The sequence below is a fragment of the Trichophyton rubrum genome (genome assembly GCF_000151425.1).
Source record: "Trichophyton rubrum CBS 118892 genomic scaffold supercont2.5, whole genome shotgun sequence".
In the NCBI taxonomy this organism is placed as follows: domain Eukaryota; kingdom Fungi; phylum Ascomycota; class Eurotiomycetes; order Onygenales; family Arthrodermataceae; genus Trichophyton; species Trichophyton rubrum.
The window spans coordinates 1571880-1594336 of record NW_003456424.1 but is presented as its reverse complement, the minus strand read 5'-3'; the positions used below and the strand labels follow the sequence as shown (position 1 = coordinate 1594336).

General features: G+C 46.3%; 9 protein-coding genes across 9 annotated transcripts; 6 read left to right on the top strand and 3 right to left on the bottom strand.

Moving 5' to 3' along the window:
• Window positions 1–1071: 1071 nt before the first annotated feature.
• On the top strand, window positions 1072–2709 carry TERG_05352 (uncharacterized protein; the record flags this gene model as incomplete). Its single annotated transcript, XM_047748418.1, has 6 exons — window positions 1072–1137; window positions 1191–1577; window positions 1639–1862; window positions 1927–2371; window positions 2434–2523; window positions 2596–2709. 6 exons carry the CDS (start codon window positions 1072–1074, stop codon window positions 2707–2709), a joined length of 1326 nt encoding a protein of 441 aa, XP_047604400.1.
• Window positions 2710–2942: 233 nt separating this feature from the next.
• On the bottom strand, window positions 2943–4750 carry TERG_05351 (uncharacterized protein; the record flags this gene model as incomplete). Its single annotated transcript, XM_003234712.2, has 1 exon — window positions 2943–4750. The coding sequence occupies one exon, from the start codon at window positions 4748–4750 to the stop codon at window positions 3017–3019; it is 1734 nt and encodes a 577-aa protein (XP_003234760.1). The 3' UTR covers window positions 2943–3016.
• Window positions 4751–6201: 1451 nt separating this feature from the next.
• Window positions 6202–8015, bottom strand: TERG_05350 (uncharacterized protein; the record flags this gene model as incomplete). Its single annotated transcript, XM_003234711.1, has 6 exons — window positions 6202–7066; window positions 7125–7293; window positions 7383–7426; window positions 7489–7594; window positions 7658–7723; window positions 7799–8015. 6 exons carry the CDS (start codon window positions 8013–8015, stop codon window positions 6202–6204), a joined length of 1467 nt encoding a protein of 488 aa, XP_003234759.1.
• Window positions 8016–9982: 1967 nt separating this feature from the next.
• Window positions 9983–10690, top strand: TERG_05349 (uncharacterized protein; the record flags this gene model as incomplete). Its single annotated transcript, XM_003234710.2, has 1 exon — window positions 9983–10690. The coding sequence occupies one exon, from the start codon at window positions 9983–9985 to the stop codon at window positions 10688–10690; it is 708 nt and encodes a 235-aa protein (XP_003234758.2).
• Window positions 10691–11158: 468 nt separating this feature from the next.
• On the top strand, window positions 11159–12278 carry TERG_05348 (uncharacterized protein; the record flags this gene model as incomplete). Its single annotated transcript, XM_003234709.1, has 4 exons — window positions 11159–11169; window positions 11234–11687; window positions 11753–11821; window positions 11895–12278. 4 exons carry the CDS (start codon window positions 11159–11161, stop codon window positions 12276–12278), a joined length of 918 nt encoding a protein of 305 aa, XP_003234757.1.
• Window positions 12279–13841: 1563 nt separating this feature from the next.
• Window positions 13842–14355, top strand: TERG_05347 (uncharacterized protein; the record flags this gene model as incomplete). Its single annotated transcript, XM_047748417.1, has 3 exons — window positions 13842–13907; window positions 13970–14021; window positions 14084–14355. 3 exons carry the CDS (start codon window positions 13842–13844, stop codon window positions 14353–14355), a joined length of 390 nt encoding a protein of 129 aa, XP_047604399.1.
• A 164-nt stretch (window positions 14356–14519) lies between these two features.
• Window positions 14520–16266, bottom strand: TERG_05346 (uncharacterized protein; the record flags this gene model as incomplete). Its single annotated transcript, XM_047748416.1, has 4 exons — window positions 15826–16266; window positions 15460–15743; window positions 15269–15393; window positions 14520–15213 (listed from the first exon to the last, which is right to left on the bottom strand). Exons 2-4 carry the CDS (start codon window positions 15502–15504, stop codon window positions 14520–14522), a joined length of 864 nt encoding a protein of 287 aa, XP_047604398.1. The 5' UTR covers window positions 15505–15743; window positions 15826–16266.
• Window positions 16267–16417: 151 nt separating this feature from the next.
• TERG_05345 (60S ribosomal protein L43) lies at window positions 16418–17004 on the top strand (the record flags this gene model as incomplete). Its single annotated transcript, XM_003234706.1, has 4 exons — window positions 16418–16436; window positions 16498–16528; window positions 16643–16807; window positions 16941–17004. 4 exons carry the CDS (start codon window positions 16418–16420, stop codon window positions 17002–17004), a joined length of 279 nt encoding a protein of 92 aa, XP_003234754.1.
• An 809-nt stretch (window positions 17005–17813) lies between these two features.
• TERG_05344 (uncharacterized protein) lies at window positions 17814–21110 on the top strand. Its single transcript, XM_003234705.2, has 2 exons — window positions 17814–18169; window positions 18242–21110. The coding sequence occupies exons 1-2, from the start codon at window positions 17914–17916 to the stop codon at window positions 19837–19839; spliced, it is 1854 nt and encodes a 617-aa protein (XP_003234753.1). The 5' UTR covers window positions 17814–17913; the 3' UTR covers window positions 19840–21110.
• Window positions 21111–22457: the final 1347 nt, after the last annotated feature.

Here is a 22457-nt window from a genome sequence, read left to right as displayed (position 1 = left end):
GATATCTCCGGTACTGGGTTAAATGAGTGATGACAACAAGAGGCGTCAGGAGGATATTGGGGAGAGGAAATATTGCCTCTGTGGTGGTATTCTCCTTAATCCAGACAGCCAGGTTTTGCAGCAACTGTCCCCCAGGAAACTTTTGCATACATGAAAGTTCTTTTGAGGCAGCATCCCACAGCCCCGGAAGAGTTTCGATGACATCCAGAATCCACTGATTATAAGGCACGCTAAAGAGCACAGCTTTCAGTTTACTGAAAGACTCTGCACGAAAGGCAAGCGCCTGGGGTCCAAATAGATGAATAGTAGGAGCCCTGGAGGGTGTTGACAATGTACCAACCATGACGAATGTTGGTAGCTCTGGAATGAGCCGGTGTTGAACTTGTGTGTTCGTACAACTTACGTCAAAATATTAATATATAGAAAGTGGAAGGTCAAAAAGGATGACGTTCCATTAAAGAAACGTCAGATGTAACGAGCGGAATGTTGTAAAGGTGCAGGTCTAAGCCTGTGATTTTTGGGACCAATGGCATAGTTATCGCCGGCCGGTCCTGAGTATGCTGGCGGACCCGAATAGCTCTCAATAGCTGTGGTGGTAAGTGTATTCCAGGCAACTAAAAGAGGAGTTGATAAGCAAATTTATCTGCAAGGGGGTGAACCTGAGTAGCAGGACCTGAGTACAAAAGACAGGGTGGTACACACTGATTCATATTTCCAAGCTTAGGCTAGATATGGCCAGTCATAATTGTATCTGTAGAAGAGACACGCTTGACGCATCTCCCTGGGTTTTCCACCTCACATCCCAAACTATCAGCCATGGATCAACTAGAATTGTTAACAGGCTTGCCGTCTCAACATACCTATGTATTGGGCCTCTCCATCCTTCTTCCTCTTGTTATCTTTCTTGTTATATCAGTTAAGTCATATTATCGCCTATCCCACATACCTGGACCGTTCTTTGCTAGATTCACGAATATCCCCCGATTACTCTGGGTAAAGAGTTTCAATGCCCATAGAATTCATATCGACCTGCACAAAAAATATGGCCCCATCGTACGTTTCGGCCCGAATATGGTGAGCGTAGGAGACCCAAGGGAAATAGGAACCATATACTCATTCAAAAGACCATGGCCAAAGGTGAGAGGAAAGAATAAGGGATCGATATGATGTTTTGACTTACAGCATAATAGTCAGATTTCTATCGCTCCCTATTGCTTAAGACGCGGAGTAAACCAGTCGAAGGAATATTTGCCACTCAGAATGAGGCAATCCACCGGGCATTGAAGCGTCCTATCTCTAATGTCTACTCAATGAGCCACCTGGTTTCATTTGAGCCTTATGTCGATACCGCCATGAGAGTATTCTGCGAGCAGCTTGAGAGTAGGTTTGCTAAGACCGAAAGTGGAAGTGGAAGTGGGAAAACTATTCCATGCGATTTTGGGCAGTGGTTGCAAATGTTCGCTTTTGATGTCATGGGAGAGTTAACATTCTCCCACCGGTTCGGCTTCATGGAGAAAGGAGAAGATATAGATGGAGTTATGGCGGAGCTTTGGAGCACTCTCCAAAAAACTGCCTTGGTGAGATCGGCCCAGTCCCCCAAAGATATGTTAGAGAAATGAAGCTCTAACATAGAAAAAGGTGACACAAATGCCTTGGCTAGGGGATGTTTGGACAAACAACCCCATTTTACGCTTTTTCAGGAAGAATATTCAAAGTCCTGGAGTGATTTTTGCAATGCGCAGGGTTCAAGAAAGGCAAAAAATCGAAAAGGGTGAACTAAAGAAAGAATGGAAGATAAACAACAGAGACATGTTGTCACGTTTTATGGAAGTGGAAGCCAGCGATCCATCAGTCCCTCCGTTGTAAGTGAAGATTTTGATCAAATTGTGATATTGGCTGACTGATATTGTGGGTGGCTCCCAAAAGTGCGCTCCTGGTATGGACTTCTTCAAATATTACCGCGGGCAGTGATAGCACAGCAATGTTCCTAAGAGCTATGTTCTATTATCTGTTGCATAATCCGAGTACCCTCAAGCGCCTGGTGGCAGAATTTGACGAGGCCGCTGAAGCAGGGAACCTCGACGAGCTTGCTGGATTTAGACAAGCCAAAGATCTTCCATACTTTAATGCATGCATTAATGAAGCAGGCCGCATGCATCCTCCCCTTGGACTTCCTATGGAGAGAGTAATTCCTGCAGAAGGTGCTAATATCTGTGGCCAACACATAGAAGGCGGAACCGTTGTTGGCATGAGTTCTTGGGTGACTCATCACCATGAACAAACATTTGGGGCCGATTGCGATAAGTGGCGACCAGAAAGATGGCTGTGCAAACCAGAGCAAGCAAAGTACATGGAAAAGTGTCTCCTCACGGTAAGCAGAATATTGAGTACCTTTTTTACCCGTCATCAACCCTCAGCTCATCCAAGTTCTAGTTTGGTGCTGGCCATCGCAATTGTATCGGCAAGAATATTGCTCTGCTGGAGATCTATAAGATCGTGCCAACATTATTAAGGCGTTTCTATGTAAGTAATAGGCCTCATATGGTATCTGAGGTAATTAGTCGCCCGGACTAAGGTCACTTGCCTGCAAAATAGTTCGAGCTCCTCGACCCTGACGAGGGTGGTGATTGGGTTGTAATGAATCGGTGGTTCGTCACTCAACGTGGATTTAAAGTGCGGCTCAGGAGAAGAGTTTATCCGGAAAGCTAGTTGAATATCACGTGATATATACTTTGCCCAGATAGGTCAGGTACCCGACCGCTTGGCAAAAAGGGGAAAAGTGTTCAGAAAATGAAGTTATTACTTCGACCAAGCATTTTATAATTTCAGTCACTTTTGATTTATCTCTTTACATTATCATATTGACAATCCTTCATTTCCCCCCAGAATAAAACTTAATTAATATATTACTCTCCGCTCATTTATATTGCCTGTGTTTGACACTCCAAGTAAGTGCAGGAAAATCTGTGGTACATATATGTTCCAAGAGAGGCATATTTCCTTCTCCACAACTTAATTACACCTTGTCCAGATCAGCTATACCTGGGTTTTTCTTTTGGGTTTCTGGTTTCAGCGAAACCCATTTCATACCCAGAGGCCCAATAATAGACACGCAAGCCAAAACGAGTGCAACTTTATATGCCTGTTGAAGGCCACTGTTGTAGGCTAACACCACTCTCGGAATATCCGCTGGGGGAATAATTTGCTTGAACTGGGTTGCACCCAGTGTGATCAATTGATGAGGATCTAAACCTGGGATTCCTGCCCTTCCCACACTAGTCACAAGCTCCGAGAGAAAAACGCTCTGTGCAACAGGGACAAAAATTGCCCCTCCCCCCAGCTGGGAGAATAACATGATTGCCATACCAGTACTCACTTCTTCAAGCGGCAGTGAAGTCTGTGCAGTCACAAATGGTTGTTGTAGACCAAATCCTGAACCAATAGCAAATACGAGCTGGTATATCACCCAATGGCTAGGGTTTGAATCAACAGTTAACGTTGTCAGGAGGCCGGCCCCAATGGGCATCGTCATGCTAGAGAACCAAATCCATGGCATGTAATAGCCAAGTTTCGTAGTGAGAAGACCGGATATAATAATACCAATGGTATTAACCAAGATTAGTGGTAAATAATTTATGCCGGACCTGATCGGATTGGCGCCTTTTATAACCTGGAAGTACAGTGGGAGATAAAAGATAAAGATATTGAAAGCACCGCCTTGACAGATCGCAAAAAAGGCTCCAAATGCCATGTTTCTATTTTTCGCAATATGCGTTGGGATCGTTGCATTTTCGTCCTTCTGTAGAATCTGAGCTAAGATAAATGTAGCCAACAGTATTGAGAATATCGTTAATAAGGCAACAACGAGACCAGACGACCATGGAGCGGTTGTTCCACCATACTGCAATGCTGTGAGAAGACAAGCTATGCTGGCAATAAAGGTGAAGGTGCCCACCAGATCTAGTCGCTTGATCGTCATGGCAACAGTCAAGTTTTGCCCACCAGCACTGGGTGGCAGCCGTTTGAGCGAAAGTGAGAGGATAAATGCTGAGGCTCCACCAAGAGGTAAATTCAAATAAAAAATCCACCTCCAGCTAACCTTTTCTGCAAGTACTCCTCCTAATAAAGGGCCAACAACACTAGCAACCCCGTATACTGCGCCAATCATACTGGTGAATGTTGGGCGCCAACGAACAGGAGCGGTGTGGGCCATGATAGTCATGGCGCCACTCGTTATTCCAGCCGCACCAATACCTGCAACGGCACGACCGGTTATCAATGTTTCGCTTTTGGGGGCTATAGCTGCAACTAACGAGCCGAGTTCAAAGATGAAGAGGGCGCTCATAAAAACCCAGCGCAATGGGAAGATCTTGTACAGCTTGCCATAGAAGAGTTGAAAGGCACAATTCGTTAGGAGATAGACAGATCCATACCAGCCTACATGGCTTAACCGGCGAAAGTGGTCCGTAATTGGGGGTATAGCTGTCGCGATTATGGTATCATCGAGAGCCTGGCAAAACACGGAAACCAGCAGCGAACTCAGGATTAAAAACAGCCTCAAGCCGGTAGTGCGAAACTCATTCTCCGAGGGAAGTTCTTCCTCCAGCCTAAGCCTTTCGCCACCACCACTACCACCATTATCTTTTCTTTCCCCGTCCCTTGCATCCCTTAGGTTGTCGTCGTTAATGAACAGCTCGTCGTCGTTGACATGAGGCGCGTTGCCAAGAGCCGGGGCTTCTAAGCTAGTCATTCTTGAAACGAACTAAATACTTTTAGCCCCGTCTTGGTGAGCTTATTGCAACCTCGTCTCGTTATTCCAAATGCACTCCTAAACTCCTCGATTTCGGGCTGTAGGTCGTGGTATTATACACCGATGCTCTTGTATCACCCGGAAAACTGATGTTTTGACTTCTTTCAAGATGACCGATCGTGCCTATTGGATCTTTTCCTAGCAGTCGAAAAGATAGTTAGGCCAGAGTGGAGGGAAGGATTGATTCTTGGTATATGGAACTGGCAACGCCCTGAGGATGGCTAAAATGGGGAGCAATTTCGGATATGATGTTGAATATGCCTCTCGTGTACGCGCGTACCTGGCACAGATTATCATGAACACCTTCACGGTTTGCCTGGAGGGTAACAGCAATGGTGTCAAGAACCTAGGCATCGATCTCTTCATGCTACTGCGAGCACTGAGTCTACTATTCTGTGTCGCCTTTGTGCCGTTGAATGCTCGACCTTTTTTACTTACGATCCCTCATATCTTCAAGTTTTCCCGCCCGTGCGATCATGTGTAAGCGGGAGCTGAGTATATCGGGGTTATCGTCAGCGTGGCCTTAAATCCGGAAAGATTGCTCCAAGATACACCCTTCCGCTCCTCACAGTGTACAACAAGCTCATATATCATTTGCATCGTTCGCAGGAGCTGCCGTTTCATCTTGATTCTGTGCGCCAAAGTCACCAATTCCTCCAATAGGTAATCCAAGTTTGCCTAGCTACCGTAGTCAATCATGAGGCCGCAACCGCTTCAGCTGTGATTGTCATCGCGCAATGCCCTATGGGATACACGATTCGGTTTGAGTTTCGGTCATGAAAAATCGCTATTTAGCAGCGATTTTTGGTTTGAAGAATATATATCTTTCATTTTGCGGTTAGTAATAGCACAAAGGAGAAACTCCTCTTTTATGCTGGATTCCTTCTAGGAAAATACCCTACGGAAAGTGTCAATAGATGCGCACAATTCTGGAGTAAGTCTTTGATATTCGTTACATACTTTTATTTTTACATTGATTTCCCCTCCGTCTTAATCGCAGGTCGGATACCATAAAATCTAACTTAAAACTTACTTAGAACACCAGTCGTAGGGTAGTGGATGTTATCGTGGCATCCAATGATGGCAAAAAACAGGCTCTGTACACTGGATAAAGCTGATGTTTTAATCAGGGTACTAGTGGCCTGTGATAACCAGAAACACGTCTACTGACATTTGATCAAGAGACATGATGCTCTCGGAATCTTACCCTCATTTACTCCGTTCACACCAATACAATATATACTATGATCCAACGACCAAATCATGAATACAGGCAGAGAACAACATGTAATAGTGAGTTTAAGTTTATTTATTACCAACGTAGCGAATACTCTCAAGTTCTCCAGGATCTACCTGTCCTGCAATAACCGTCAATATTCATCTCCCTCATGTTAATTCTCGCTAATTATCTTAACATCTACAGATGAATTTGAGGAAAAAAGAAATTCCAACACCTGCCCAACCTGATCCGACTGCATATGCTGCAAAATCATTGTACTTTTTCTGTTTTCCTTTGAAACCGTTCCCAGGATCTCTTCAATGGAAGGCATAGATGGGTCGTGGTACGAACTATTGAATGCCTCATTCTTCCCAATTGCGGCCTCTTCGTTGTGGTCGTCGTCATCTTCACCTCCATCCTCTTCATCAGCTTGCTCGCTTTTATCTAAGACAATCGAGCTCCCCGTTTTTCGAGTTACCGGATGACAGTCCAATGAATGTGAAGAAACTGATGGAGTATGTAAGCCACCTTCTCCCTCCATATCTACCATTGTTGTTAATGACTCGAAGAAGGTATCAGCTATCCCCATGTGACTCTCACTCGCATTTTCGAACGAACTAGGGCCACAGCTGGCATGGAACTCCATATCGTGATCATTCGGTTTCTCTTGATAGGGGTGGCTACTTGGAACTACATGCCACCCAGGTAGCTCCCCAGTGTCCCCATGGAGCTGTGTACGATCATGCATGAAAGCCGATCCAGACGGGGAACTGAACATTTGATTAGGCTGTTCCATAAGGAGCGCGTCGAAATTACTACCATTGGCAATTCCCGGCCCAACTGAACAAATGGGAGAGTTATAGTGTATAATATCCCTCATAAAATCCATTGAGCCTGTTGTCCACCAATTAGTTGTATCGCGGTTCTCAGTCACCTCAAGGGTAGTGCCATTTCTTCGACGCCGTGAAAACGAAGGCCTTTGGCGGTCCGAACCTGCTGCGGTACCATTTTTTCTGTTTCTCTGGAGGATTGCGTGCCTATTTAAAAGCTGTAAAAAATTTGGCAAATGGCTTTTTATTTATACCCTTATCTCACCTGTTTTTGGCGTCTGTGGCTGATCTTCCTTGGAGTATCTCATCCACGATCTTCCTCCAGTTGCGTCCTCCTCGTTCAACTGCGGCTAAGAGACGCTCGTCTTCTTGCTCGCTCCATTCGCCATGGTTCAAATTGGGGTTAAGGAAATGCAACCAACGTTTAGCGCACTCTATTAAGCCGCGTTAGCATCTAGACCATTCCTCCGAAAATGCTTAGTTTGGTCAAGGCATCTTCAGAAAATAGCTTAGGAGAACTAACGATCAGCATGTCGTGTTCCTACGACTTGCGCAACTTCCGTCCAGCTAAACTTCCGTCAGACTGTCTCCTGATTCGAGTTTGGCACACCAACGGTTTAATAACTAACACATTAGAATGGAGCAAAACCGCTTTATGAAGACGTTGGTCCTCTTCCTGGCTCCATGGGCCTTTTTTTACCGGACCGTCCAATTTGATCCAACGTTTTCTGCAATCTAAGCCATACATTAGAGTTGAAAACTTTGTTGAGTCAAACCTCACCCAGGGGACGAGGTAACCTTTATTACTTCGACCGGGGAGCTTTTCAGCAATTGTTCGCCAATCTTTCGCCTTTCCATGCTCCGCTGTTTGATAATCATTATCAGTTAAATGCGTATCAGTGACTTGCTCCCACTTCCTCTTGGTCATCAATCACTTACCTTGCCTGGCTACCTCACTCCGCAACACATTGTCTTCCTTTTCGGACCACAGTTTTCGAGGTTTTAACTCTCGAATATTGTCCATATCCAAGGTAATGCTCAATATATTTTGCATTGGGTAAACGATTCTTGATCCTTGAGAATGGACAAATGCCACACTCACATCGCTTCTCTTTTCTTCTGGAAGGGATGGAAGCACAGATCTTGGCCATTCCATGTCTTCTATGGATGTTCTCTATTTAAGGCCATGTGGGCTGCTTTCCAGGTTTGCTGGAAAAAAATTTCGCCTTAACCCCTGACATGGAACTGCACCTATTAAGGACACTACAATTTCCTTCTTTGAAACCGCAATGGGTATTATCCATGTCGTCATTATCTCTCATGAGGAGAACCGCTGCTGCGCCAGTTCAGGTGATGGCAATCAGATACTCTCAAAAGCTTGATATCAGATGAAAGCTGCCATGCTTCCTCTGTCCCGAGGCTTAATACATCTTACTCTAAGATTGTTATTTTGTCCTTCCCTTTCTGGTAAGTTCAAGAAGTAAGTAAGAATAGCTCCTGTTTTTTTGCAATTCCCCTTCGTTCAACGTAACGCATGGTAACTGCAACGCTAAGAGTCCTTTACCCAGGCATGAAAAATAGAGTGCTGGTCATTTGCTACCGCATAGGCCTGGTAACAATCGTCCCGGCGGCCTCTTACAGAATCCAATTTAAGGCAAATAACTACTATGTACAGCATTTCGGTTAGCAGTATTACTAAATTTTCCTTTTGAATGGCCGCATTTCAACCTTTCAAAGGAGATACAACTAATACTATTATCCCGCGATTTTAAATTTATGTGCGCAAAGATACATTGACGTGCAGGCTTCTTCGACTTTAGGTACACCTCACTCTCCATGTGGTGAGCCTACTGGAACTTTTGACACTTCAACCCAATCGACTAAATCTCTGGAAATCGGTTTTAAATCCCTTTCCATCAGTCCACTTCTAAGCTCAATACAGCAGCACATAGACCTAACATCCTAGTTTCAATTGGGATGAATGGATTGGTTCGAAATAATAGCTCTGCGAAGAGGGGTCATGGACCCGCCGGCCCGTTAACCTCAGCCCTTCCCCATGGATCATTTACTTGTCCACAACATCTCTTGCCTCCTTCAGAATGCCGGACGGGGTTGACGGTCGAGACTGTGGATAATACTCAGGTCCCATGGAAGGTTACACCGCCTTCACTATGATGTTACTTCCTAGGAGATGTCTCGCTTCTTGACCTACCTAGTCATTTCATACTGCAAGTGGACGTGTAACGAGAATACGACATTCACATGAAGAACCGAGTGATATCCCGTCTAAGACCTAAAGAAAAATTGGGGCCGACATTCTAGAGCCTCATTTCGGGGTTGAGCTCAAAAGGCAAATAAGTGTCTTGGTTTCTCTGATGAACCGAATAAGTTAATCGTTGGAAGCCCAGGTAGAAAATAATCGACACCTATGTCCTAAAGGGCCCGGCTATATTTGGTGAAACAATGAAAACTATGTTTGTGAGTTATCGGCTGAACATCTGTGAGTTATATTTCGTTATTCTCCAGCAGCAACTCACCTGGTGAAAGATAGATCACCCACAATCCATCTGTCTCGAGATATAGCTTGCATAGTATCACAGTCCACCCTGAATAGCGATAAAAATGACAAAAGGAAGCTTTTCAGGTGTCCCTACAGTCGACATATCTCCTTACCTCGCAGATCCCAAGTCCGATGCCGCCCAAAAAGTCATTGAAGATGTGAGGGAAGCTTGCATTTCGACCGGGTTCTTTCAAATCACTGGACATGGCATCTCCAAATCTCTGCAACAGAACATCTTCGATGCAGCACATTCCTTTTTTGCTTTGCCATTGGAAGAGAAAAAGAAGCTCAATGCTGCAAACTTCATTGGTCATAGAGGGTATGATGTGTTGGCCAGCCAGTCCTACGAAGAAGGCGTATTACCAGACTTGAAGGAGGTGAGAAAACCACGATGCTGCTTTGTGATCTGTTTTGACCTTGTTGGTCATCGTTTTCTTATATAGCCCGTGCTATGCTGATAGGCGTTTAATAACCGGAACCTTCCTGCTGAAATTCTTAACAAATAGGGTTACTATGTAGGCAGCGACGTCCTGCCATCCGATCCTTTGTACGGTCGTTTCTTTATGGGCCAAAACGTTTGGCCCTCGACAGAATTACTGTCCATCATACAATTCCAGGAACCATGCGAGCGATACCACGAAAGCGTCCAACACCTTGCCTTCAAGGTTCTGCAGCTAGTAGGAGATACAATGATACCCCACGGGCATAGCACCGTTGGTATGACAGAAAATATGCCAACTGTCCTGCACAATCTAATCAGGTTGGATAAAATTCCGGCATGTCCGCTTCGCCTTCTCCACTATCCCTCCGCCACTCGCAACGGAGGGAGTGTGACCGGCAAGCCACAGTACGGAGCATCGGCGCACACCGACTTTGGTGTAATCACCCTGCTCCTCCAAGACGACAATCCTGGCCTCGAAGTTCTGGTCGAAAAAGACGGAAAGCAGGTGTGGTGGCCCATTGACCCGAATCCTAGCGCCTACGTGGTCAATATAGGAGATATGATTAGCATGGTTACCAACGGCATTTATAAAAGCAGCATGCATCGCGTTGTATGCAAACGGCCAGAAAGAGAGAGATATAGCATTGTATTCTTCCTCGATGGCTGTCTAAATGCAAATCTGGAGCCAGTAGAGGGATTTGGGCACCCAGAAGAAGGCGTTGGATTCTCTCACAAAACGGTAGAACAGCATATGACTGAACGGTTATCGATGAGCTATGCGAAGGAGGGTAAGGATCCAAGGCATAACGAGGATACCTTCAGTGCATGAAAACGATGCCTCAATGAGACCACACCTCCAAGCCCGCTTTGCCCTGACCAAATTGATGTTTTGCTCTTTTTTTCGGATCTGTTCCAGTAACGTCGATATGTCTAATTTATTAATCTGCTTGAAATAGGTAATCATATGCTTCCTGCTATAAGTGTCCATACAGACCTTACGTATTTTCCATACAGTTGGCATGAACAGCTGGTTGTACGGAGTACTCCTGTCCGAATGTATCCATGAATCGATGTCGATGTCTCTGTGATGTAATTGGAGAACTTTAAATGTGAGTTTGTTAGTTATATGATTATGTAATAGAAATCTTGGCTCTAGACCAAAAAAAAAAAGCTCCGCAACGGGGAGCGAGCAGAAGCTGGTCAGTCAACTCATACATAGCATCTTGGAATACCATACCACTGCGAAATAACACAGCATTTACGTGACAGATCTCATTAAAGCTATTACTGAGTACACATGGCAGAGAGGTAAGTGTCACGTCCTCGGACTAGATTTATCGTTACGTGCTAGTTTGCTAATATATAAACACAGTTCAATCGCATCCGCCGTCGCGCTACCTGAACCTCCACAGTATCCCGGCCTAGAGGCTCTACCAAAGCGAAGACAGAGCATTTCAAGTAACAGCAGCAGTAAAAGGAGGCGGCTGAGTGCAGACGGGTTCTCCGAGCGTGCGAATCAGTCTACCCCGCCAAGTTCTTCGAATACTCAACGGTTGAACGGTTCGAGTGATGTGAAGGCAGCAGATAAACCCAAGCCAGGGAGGGACGAGGAGCGGAAACGTGGTCGTAGGCTCTTCGGTGCTCTACTTGGAACACTGTCTCAAAGTTCTTCTACTCCAGCGCAGAGAAAACGCTCAGAGATCGACAAGAAACAGCAAGCAAAGCTGGAGCTTCAGGATAAAGAATACAATGAGCTAACCAAAAAGAAATATGAAGATCTCCTGGCGTCGAGGAGGAAAGATCAAGTTTTGTATGATTCCCAGTCGGTATGTGAAAATCATGGATGTTGTTTGTTCTCATTAATGATACGGTTAACTCACAGCTTGGATAGGCCGAAATTCGTCACTCGAACAAGCTTGCAATGGCACACTTTCTCCGCACTGAAACGGAACCATCATTGGTAAACCGCCTTCTCCTCCCATATTCCTGTGTGACTTGACATAACTCAAGATAATATTATTAACTCTTAATAGTATTATCGGCCGTGGTACCTTCGACCTCAAGACGAAACAAAGATCCAAAGCCAAATTGCGGAAGCAAAATCAAGTATAGAGAAGGAAAGAATGGATTCAAGTTCACGTTATAAGCAGCATGAGTCAACCATCCACGAGCGGGAAATTACCGTTGACAACCCTGATGATAACTCCGCTGAGGATAAGGCCACAAAAGATACCACAGACCTCATAGGATCTAATACTAACGACCCGCTCGAACAGACCAGTGAGGCTCCGCAACGAACCTTAATTGACACTACCCTTGTCCCCGTGCCTCCTGCAACCCAAGGACCAAGTGGACTTGATGAGGAACACTCCGGTGAGGTACTAATGGAAAATACTGAGGATGCTGTAATTTATTGACTGGTGGATTCTTCTTTCTCCTTATCCCTTCCACGTTCATTGCGCTTTCTGCTGCTGAAGAAATAGGATATTCCGCCGTATGTCCTACTTGTCTTCTTTATACTTTCCAGCTGTTTCTCTCTTCCCCCTACCAGCGTCTTTCGCTGCACCTTTAACATTTTTCAAAGTATCATACCCATTGTTCTGGGTGAGATAATGGTTGCTATTCATACCGCGCATCTTCGGCAATCCCGAACGTGTAACCCGATGCCTCAACAGGTGCACATCTCGAAGAGTAATCCAAGTCGAACAGCTCTCGAAAGTGGCGTACAGTTAACGTCAAGCAAACAAAGTGATTCAGTTCATCAATAATCACTATGCTTTGTCCCGCTTTTGTAGAAGTCGCGCCGATGTCTGTATAGGACCTGCCGGCGGTTTAACCTCGGCTGACCTCTCCCTCGTCCCAAGGCCGTTTGTAGAACGCGGGATCCACTCTTTCCGTAGTTCCGTTTAATCCAGGGGTATATAAAGACCGAAACCGCATCAACTATCAAACTGATAACAGACAACATATATAGAGGGGGGGTTTTCGGAGAGAATCATCTTTGCAAACTTATATCTGCCCACCTGCAAGAGCCAGCAAGCCGCGGCTCTTGTCCCCCTATTCCACGTACAACAGACAGGATGCCGCTCGATAATATACAAGTGCCGGCTGACCCGAGAATCAGGCATTGTTCTACGTTCGTCAACGGAACGACGTACGCATCCCAATTTCATAAATGTTTAATCATTGCATCAATGCATCTATACAACCACCGTGTAGACCCTCGGAGCCACTGACAGCTTAATAGGGTACCTCCTTGCCACTCCTCCAGATGGCAAATATCGAGCAACTATCTTTTTGGTTCGTCTTTACCCATCAACTGCATTGTCCACAATCATAGTGTAACTAAAAATATTGAATATGTGCAGATCCATGGTTTCCCTGACCTTTCGATGGGTTGGAGATACCAAATTCCCACACTTCTCAACCTTGGTTTAAGAGTCGTGGCTCCAGACTGTATGGGCTATGGGCGGACTGTGTGTAATCTTTCGTCTCTTCATTGTATGATGTGACTTCTATTGACCATCTATAGTAAGCTCCAAAATTTAACACGGAGTCTGCCTGGCGCTATGGCTATAGGCAATGTGCTAAGGACATGAGAGAGCTTGCGCGCCAGTTGGGGGCCTCGAAAGTTATTCTTGGAGGGCATGATTGGTAAAGTCTTCATCTTTTGTTTGCAATCATCAAGTATGGCATCAACTAATTCGTATCAGGGGTGGTGCCATTGTCTATCGCATTGCTCTCTATGAGCCAGACTTCGTTACCTACGTATTTTCAGTCTGTACCCCTTACTGGCCACCCTCGAAGCAATATCTATCACTTGAACAGATCATTGCAAAAATACCCTTCTTTGGCTATCAGGCCCAGCTTACCAATGCTGGATTAGAAGACATAATCCGGTCAAAGGAGGACATTCGTCAATTTTTAAACGCCATGTATGGTGGAAGGACAACAGACGGCAAACCAGCAATAAAATAAGCATGGAAAAAGGAGTACTGCTTGAGAAACTGCCCGGCGTTCAGCCAACCCCTCTACTCAGTGATGAAGTAAGTATCCCACGCTTTCCTTCTCAGAAGGTATTTTCAAGATCTAATTCAGTTTAACATAGGAAATGGATTACTATGTGAACGAGTTTTCAAGGACCGGCTTACATGGGCCAGGTGAACTATGACCCCCTCCCTTTGAAGATAAGTCGTACTCTAAGCTGATTTTTAATGAGTAGTGAGCTGGTATAGAACCCGTGAGCAAAACTGGAAGGACGAGCTAGAGCTCTTGAACAGGTTTTTGGATATACCAGTCCTGTATATCTTAGCCACGAATGATACTGCACTTCGGCCAGAGCTTTCGCGGAATATGGAGCGGAATATCAAACATTTGACTAGGGCTGAAGTTGTTGCTTCACACTGGGCTCTCTGGGAAAGACCTGAAGAATGCAATACGCATATTAAAAGCTGGATTGAAGGAGTGGTGTTTGGGAGGAAAGTGAAGCTCTAAGCAAAGGCTTACTATTACAGTGGGCATTGATTCTCCCAAAAAGAAGAATTTTATTACAGTTATATACATACTAGTGCGTGATTTACAATTACAACTCTTGGTCCATTTATAGAAACTTGTAAAAAACATAACTGATGAGTTAGACGGCTGGCCCCTTCTATCTACTAATGCTCTAGGACGGTATACTTAAATTGTGCCCCAATCTTCTCAAGGTTTTCGACGTACTCATCCTCCAGGGACGCGGGAGTAAGGTAGCCCCCCTTAATGGTTTGCCCAACATTCTTGCTTCGAGCTAGAATCCGGGCAGCCTCCGCGAGGAAAATTCCCGTAAGCTTATACGGGCATCCATCGTAACGGAACGAACCGAGAACTCTGATATTTTTCTTTCCGGGCTGATCCTGCTTAGCAGTAGCAATCCCCCTGTATTCGACTGAGAAACCCGATTTGGCATCCTCTTGTAGGCCTTCGCCAGGAGGATAGAAATAACGTGATAGCATCCACCTGACTGGCGACAGTAACAGGACAAATGCTGTAACAATGAGAGCAAAGTGAAATGCAACGCCAGTAAGGGTATTGCGGGTTTTCATACTCTCCCAGAACCTAAATTTTGGGTTAAATAGTTGAGGCATTAAGGAACTGGTACGGTGGACAATTGCAGTATCGCATGCCTCACAGACACAGGTGGTACCAACTCCAATGTCTGGAACATAATGCACACCAAAGATGCGGCGAAGGATGGGGACTGATTTTGGCTGAGCCGGCTTCGAGACTGAGATTCTGTATGGGTCGCCACTGCTGGAATCAAGGTTGTCAAAGAAGTCGATAATAGTTCTAAGGGTGCCACCACTGAACTTTCCCCTATAGGTCAGAGTTAGCAGCGATATCGCCTAGAGCTATCGCCAGCCAAACGTACTTTATGTGGTAAAGGGACATGTCTGTCTCATCCGTGACAACACCAAACTGATCCTTGATGGATTTTGCCATGAAGTATGTTAGCAAGTCAGCTGGTGCGCTTTCTATACCATTCGCAGATATCAACTAGAATTCAGTTAGTTAAAATGAACCCCATTGAAAACAGAGCAATAATGCATAGGAGGCTCATACAATAGCGCCTGTAGACTTGGCGGTTTCGTGAAATTTCTTGACCATATCGCAAACCCAAGGCGCCTCTCCTGTCCTATATGGAAATTAATATCCAAAGAAGTAAAAACGGAAGAAATAAGTGGCTTCAGAGCCGTACACGTCAACATAGTGGGTACCGTTTTCAGCACAGGCCTTGACCACCGGGGTAGAGTGCTTGCGATATGGGCCTACGCAGTTGATGATAACCTTCGTTTTGCAGGCCAGATCCTTCAGTTCAGTGTCATTGAATTGAACCGAGAGAATTTCTATGCCAAGTTAGCATCAAATCTGTGGAAAATAGTTCAATCTAATAGGTTAGGTGGATGTAGGCAGCCTTCGTTACCGTACCTGGAGCCTTGCGGTCATCGTTATACGTAAGTAGTTTGGCAGACAGGTCCTCCAGCTTCTTCATAGAGCGGCCAGCAATTCCCCATGCGAGGTTGGTAGGAAGATTCTTGACAATGTGTTCGGCGCATAGCTTCCCCGTGTATCCGGTGGCTCCCAGGAGCACAATCTCAAGACTGCGGGGCGATGCCATCGTGATTTGAAGTAGCTGTGGGTAAAGACAGAGCGACAAAAAGACAACCAAAAAGTTTTAAAGTGCTGGACGCTATCCTTCCATGCCCTTGAGCAGCAGTTTATCTTCTGGCCTGCTGCTCTCCCGCTTGTCTCGTCTACATCCTTGCTTGTCGCCCCCTGGAAACCTGGGCCTTTCAAAACATCCAAAGTCGCCAAGCTTTATATCAGCTAAACCGAGGTATAGAACCACGTGATAATATCTTGTCACGGGATCTCGCCAAGCCGGGCCTTGCGATCAGGTAAGCGAACACACACAAACGCCAAAGGAAGTGAGGGAGTAAAAAAAGAATTGCAACTTCAACTTCTCAATCATCACCTTTCGACTTTCGTTGCCGTTTCATCACATAACAAGCGCGACAAGATGACGAAGCGCACTAAGAGTACGTTAGAAGCACATAAAAATATTTCCCAGACTGTGTAAATGCTAACTAATTCCTGCAGAAGTCGGCGTTACCGGTAAATATGGTGTCAGGTACGATTCTGCAGTCCTCTCCCCGATGGTCGAAGCAGACAACGCGGAAACGAAGCTACTGCTCGAACGAAGAAGATGGAAGGAGATCAAAGGTTAACCTGGGTGAAATGATAGATACGGTGCCTCGCTCCGAAAGCAGGTGAAGAAGATGGAAGTCACCCAGCACGCCCGTTACATCTGCACATTCTGCGGCAAGAACAGCGTTAAGCGCACTGCTGTTGGTATCTGGGAGTGCCGTTCCTGCCGCAAGACCGTCGCCGGAGGTGCTTGGACTGTCTCGTAAGTTGATTTCCCGGCAGTGTTTTTCAATCATGGTCCGCCAGACTTGAAAACTGCCGCAAATCTCTTGATACTGGGGAAATGGAGGAGAGGGGGCAGACTGCTGACATGGAAACTTTTGCACGATATGTAGCACCGCTGCAGCTGCCACCACCAGATCAACCATCCGACGTCTACGAGAAATCGCTGAGGTATAAATTTGGGCTGGTACAATGGAGTTGCTATTTCTTTAGTTTTAATACATGGGGATTTTTTTTCTCTTGCACTTCCAAATCAAAAACCATGTGATGATGACGCCCTCAAACGGTCCCCCTCTCGCACTCTTTCCGAGCGAGTGAGGGAAAAGTACAAACAAAAAAAAAAAAAGAACGAAACCAATAGGATCGAATGAAAGGGTCGACTGCTTTTTATGTCTCTGTCGATAGCACGCACAAATGCCCAGGCTCGAGCTCACAAAACGAGGTCCGGCGAATATCGACTATTACCAATAGATGTTAACGCAATAAAAAGACAAATAAAAATCCTATTGATTCTCAATGGCCCGCGCCACCACCACGCTCCTGGCTTCTCCAGCTCTATCTTTCCTGTGTTCGTTGTCTCCATTTTTGGCGCTGACCATCCAGCAACGTTCACGTTTCTGCTGCTCTCAGTCCCGGGAGTAGTATCCTGTAGTCCCGCAGTGGCCAGGTCAGTCGCTGCCTTCGCCTAGCCTCCTTCACCTGCTTGCTAACTGTCCTGACTGTCTCACACTCCGCTGTCTCCCTCCAGCCGTACTCGCTGCCGGCCTCACCTGCGCCCTCCATCCCTCCAGGCTTATTAAGCCCATCCCAGTCAGGCGATGCTTACCTAACGTTGTCATGAGCCCAAATCACGTTGCCGGCGCTATGCCTAACACGGCCTAGCGCGCCGTCTGCCCATGCTTCAAAAAGAACGGCCGGCTGGTTCGCCCCCCACAACTTTCTTTCCTCCTAACATCACAACCTCACTTCTCGCCTTGCTTGCCGCCGTGCTGCGTCGAGGAAAAGCTGCCCTCGCTCGCCAGCTGCTCTTCATGCCGTCCTCCACGCCCGCAAGCTGTACTCCCGCCCCCTATCGCTGCTCCAGCAATGTCAGATACATGTATTGTGTGCTTAGGCGACCTTGGCGAAGGCGATGCCGCTGACGTCGTGCCAAGCCTACTCACTGCAACAAGCCAGCTGCCCAAGGAGAACACTGCCATTGAGACTGTTGAGATCGCCCATCTGCTCCCCTGTGGCCATAACCTGCATAATGAATGTCTAAAGCCCTGGGTTGAACGAGCAAACAGCTGTCCGATTTGCAGACAGAACTTCAATGTTGTCGAGCTGGTAACCAAAGTTGGAGGTACGCCCACTTGTTCCTATTCCATAGAAGCATTTTTTGATAGAACTATACTGACTGTAGTTTCGTTTGCAGGACCTGCCATATCTTCATATGTCGTGGAAGACCGAGTCCAGGTCGCTGATATCGATCCGTCTATGCTTGGGGATGACTTGCTTGAATACACAGACGAGTTTCAGCCCTGTTCAATATGTGGTGACGACGACAACGAAGCTGTACTTCTGCTATGTGATGGGTGTGATATTGCATGTCATACCTACTGTCTGGGCTTAGATTCTGTCCCGTCTGGACCATGGTTTTGCATGCAATGCAATTCTCAACGTGTCCTTTCAACCCCAGTCCCTGCCCCTTCTCTTCGTGTCTCCCGTCGACGCACCAGGGCAGATCAACTGAGGCATATCGCCAACACTCAGGTAAATGCTCTTCACTGGGCTCGAGTGTGGCAGTCCGTCTGGGACCAGCTTCATCTTGATCTTGATTTTCCGTTTGATGATGAAGAAGACAATGGAGTTGGCCGCACTCTACTCCAACGAAGACAAGAGGAGACGAATCTTAGAGAGTTTCGAGCCTGGCAGCGACGAATCCGGGTTGCTGAACGTCAAGGCGGGTCGAGCAGGTTACGGGAAGCCGTTCCTGCTCTCCTCGAAATGCGCAGAGGCTGGCCATCGCGACCACGGCCTAGGATTCAAACTCCAGAACCAGAATCTATAGATGAAATCAGAGCTTGGAATGCCTTTGAGCGAGCAAACGCTGTCCAGGAAGGGACATCATGCAATAAAAGGAAACGAAAATCTCCTACTGCCTCTCCGGTGGAGCCTGAGCCCGCCCAGCCAGAAAGAAAGTTCAAACGACCACGAACAAAACGTCCAGAGGCTCTAGCAGATATCCTTGATCATGGAGGAGAATCATCAAGCCGAGGCAGTGGCAGATTACCCAATGGCGATGATCAGCCACTCAACAGTCACTCTCCCCCTTCAGGACCAAGCTTCCTTCAGTCCTTGCTCAAAGAAGTGGAAGAGTCGTCAACACCCAACATGCATACTGTCCCGCTTCGACTAGCCTCATCTCCCTATAATCCCACAGAAATGAGCTCTTCTGGCCCCTCATCGCCCGCTCTCTCCCCTCTCTCCTCCAGCCGTTCCTCTTCTCGTCCATCGTCTACCACTCCACCACCGCGTTCTGTTGACTCCGCACCAAGCGACTCCAACTTTTCCTCTCCAGAATTTTCCCCTTCCCGCTCTCCTGCTCCCACACGCAATGCATCATCAGAAGAAAGTTTACGGCGTTCTCGAAGGCGTATACCCGTTGGTCTTCAACCTTGCCATGATCTATCTTCCTCATCCCATCCTTTGCGATCTAATGAATCGTCACCTACACGTGGTTTATCTCTTTCCACCAAATCCCACCTCCAAAGGATGGTCAGCTCCGCCCTAAAGCCATATTATCGTCGGAAGGAAGTTTCCAAAGAAGAGTACACCGATATTAATCGCAGAATATCCCGTCTGCTTTATGACCAGGTCGATGCGTCTGGTGCCCTTGACTCTGAAACCAAGTCAAAGCTCGCTATCATTGCCAGTGAAGAAGTCAACAAAGCCGTTTCTATGCTACGAGATCTCAGGGCAAACGAAGCTAGTGACAGTAGTGGTGCTGGATCGGCGCTAACTTCGTCCTGATCTCTGTCTAATAATGAATAATCTTGATGACCCAATGAAGAGCGAACGAATTTCGAATTCCTGCGCGATACGTGCGTTGTGAGAAAAAAAAAATAAGAAAGAAAGAAAAAAAGAACGACTTTCGAACGTAATTCAAAATTCCAACATGTACTATTATACTGGCCTAATATGTTTAACGAGACGATTTTTTTTTTTTCCCCCTATGTACTTTCAGATTTGTTTACCCTCAACTATCGGCGTTTTCTGGTCCGGTTCGTAAGGGTTATGTGATTCGCGGAGTATGAGCGTTACCCCGGAGTTGGTTTTAGATGCATTTGGCGATTGCACTATCGTTGGGGTACTAGACTACAGGCGTGGAGGATACATTTTCAACAGCTCAGAACAAGTCTTTATGTAGCAATATAAAAGGAAAGACGCTCTCATCCACCCATCAGCATTGACAGAACGACATTGCCGTTTAGTTGACTCTGCTTTTTCAAGTTGCTATGAACTTCCACTTCGACTTTGATTTCGACTGATCAGCATCTAACCTACATGATATACCCAATGATGAAGAATTGCTGCTCTGGAACACGCTGTTTCATGCTAGGTACGTATATCATATTAAATTGATGCTCTATTGCTAATGTGGATATAACACCTAACTTGCAACGCATTTATTTGATCTATTGAATATCATTTCTTGCCGCCCAGTGTAGCAGTGTCTGTTCGCTGGCGATCGGAAGTTGTTACTTCAAAGAAAGTGTGAGACGATAGCCCCCGAGGCTATACCGGTATATATCTCCCGGCACAATGGCCTGCGCCTCGGTATCTGCACCAAGGCCAATAAGACGCTCTATAAGAGCTGTGACCCCTTCATGATGCTCATTATGGAGATCTGCGACACAGTACAGAGCCGTCAATCCTTCCTGAGCTATATCTGTGGCCTTTGCTCCGTGATCAAGCAGTAGATTGACGACTGTTTAACATCTCCGCAATCCCTAATCTTTCCGTGAGGGCGAATAAAAGCGCTGTCCGGCCTGACAAAGACCTGTCATTGATATATGCTCCGTCTGCAAGTAGTCTCGATGATTCCTACCTGGTTCCCGTGGGCTGCCCTGTGGAGCAATGTCTCTCCGTAGAGAGTCGAAATGAAGATATTGGGGTATCTATGGTATTCTAAGCAAGACTGGAAGAGCGAATACCGCCCCGTAGTATGTAAGTACATGCATTGGTGTCTCGCCCAATTTGTCTGTAACGAAGACTGAGGCTCCGTGCTGTAGTAGCATCTTGATAGTGTCCGTGTTCAAGCGCTCGTCTGTTGGTCGAGGGCGACGGTGTTTCACCATTGCGCGAGCGATGGCTGTAGTGAGCTCCTCGCACAAGCAGAACTTGAACTGCCCCAACAGTGTCGGGGAAGGAAGCGCTGATATGCAATGTAGTGTCACCTATGCTGCACTGCAAATGCTTGGATAGCAGGTAAATTCTGATAGTTATTGCGGATGTTTCATGGCAGCGATCGGATTTAAAGGGTAAACTATCCAATTCCCTAGCTAAGTCCAATTCTCAACCCATGTATTCCGTTATCACTAACTAACACAGCATATCCATAGTTAGAGCTTTGATGCGCTATATTGATCCCGGCCATTAACTATGCATAAATTAAATTATAGGCTAGCCACTTCTCTGCGGACCTTCGTCTTCCTCAGACACGACATGTTGTCTCTCTCGGAGCAAAATGGACACGACTGTGACGTCATGGCAGCAGATCCGGAGTTCAATGGTCATCCTTGCTTCCAGCAGACCTATCAACGAACAACAGCCTGCGGGCTTATTGTTGGTTCCTACAGATAGATGTAGGCGCTTGCCTTTTTTTCAGGCCTCAAGCGAGAGAGATAGCCTTGCTCTTTTATCCGGCACGTTTTTGCCGCGAGCTTTATAATATACCCGCCCCAGCTACGGAAAGGAACCGGCAATCTGCTACGTTTCATATGCGGTATATGCATGAAGAGTTCATCGTCTCGAGCCATGGGATCCTTTTGCATTGATTCGACTCCCTTGGGGGATCGCATCATCGTACTTAACCCCCTTCGGGTTGATATGTCATGTCGGCATTGCAGTCGGTTATGACTGGGTGATCGGCTCCGGGCCTTCGTTTAAGACCGACAATGGATTTGAAATCTGCTTTTAGGGGTATATATATATGCGTGTATATATCCCGTTGCTGAGCGGTTTTGGATATGAACCACCAGTTTCTCCCAAGTTGCCTACCATCCAGCTTGCTTCCTGAATTAACTACCGAGCCTGACATAGGCGATTATTCTGTGTTGATCATGGCAGAGCATACAGCTGCATCTCACTCAATGGACCGAAAAAAGGAAGCCAATATCCCAGAGCTAGCTCGGAATAACAGCAGCTTGCCAGAATCATCGCGTTTTCATGAACCCGACCTCGAAAAGGGCGAGTTGCCTGGATCCGTCCCCTCACCCCCTCTATCCTACGATGAGCCCAAGAAAAACCCCGATCTCGTGAATTGGGAGGGTCCCCATGACCCCGAGAACCCAAGGAACTTCAGTCGTATGAGGAAGTGGTACATCACTATGATGCTCTCTTTCTTTACCTTCTGCATCACTTTCTCG

Bases quoted from the DNA above. Each gene is read 5' to 3' on its own strand.
- TERG_05344 (XM_003234705.2), top strand. From the start codon at position 17,914: ATGTCAGATACATGTATTGTGTGCTTAGGCGACCTTGGCGAAGGCGAT. The intron at 18,170-18,241 runs GTACGCCCACTT...TTTCGTTTGCAG, and splicing joins GCTGGTAACCAAAGTTGGAG to GACCTGCCATATCTTCATAT.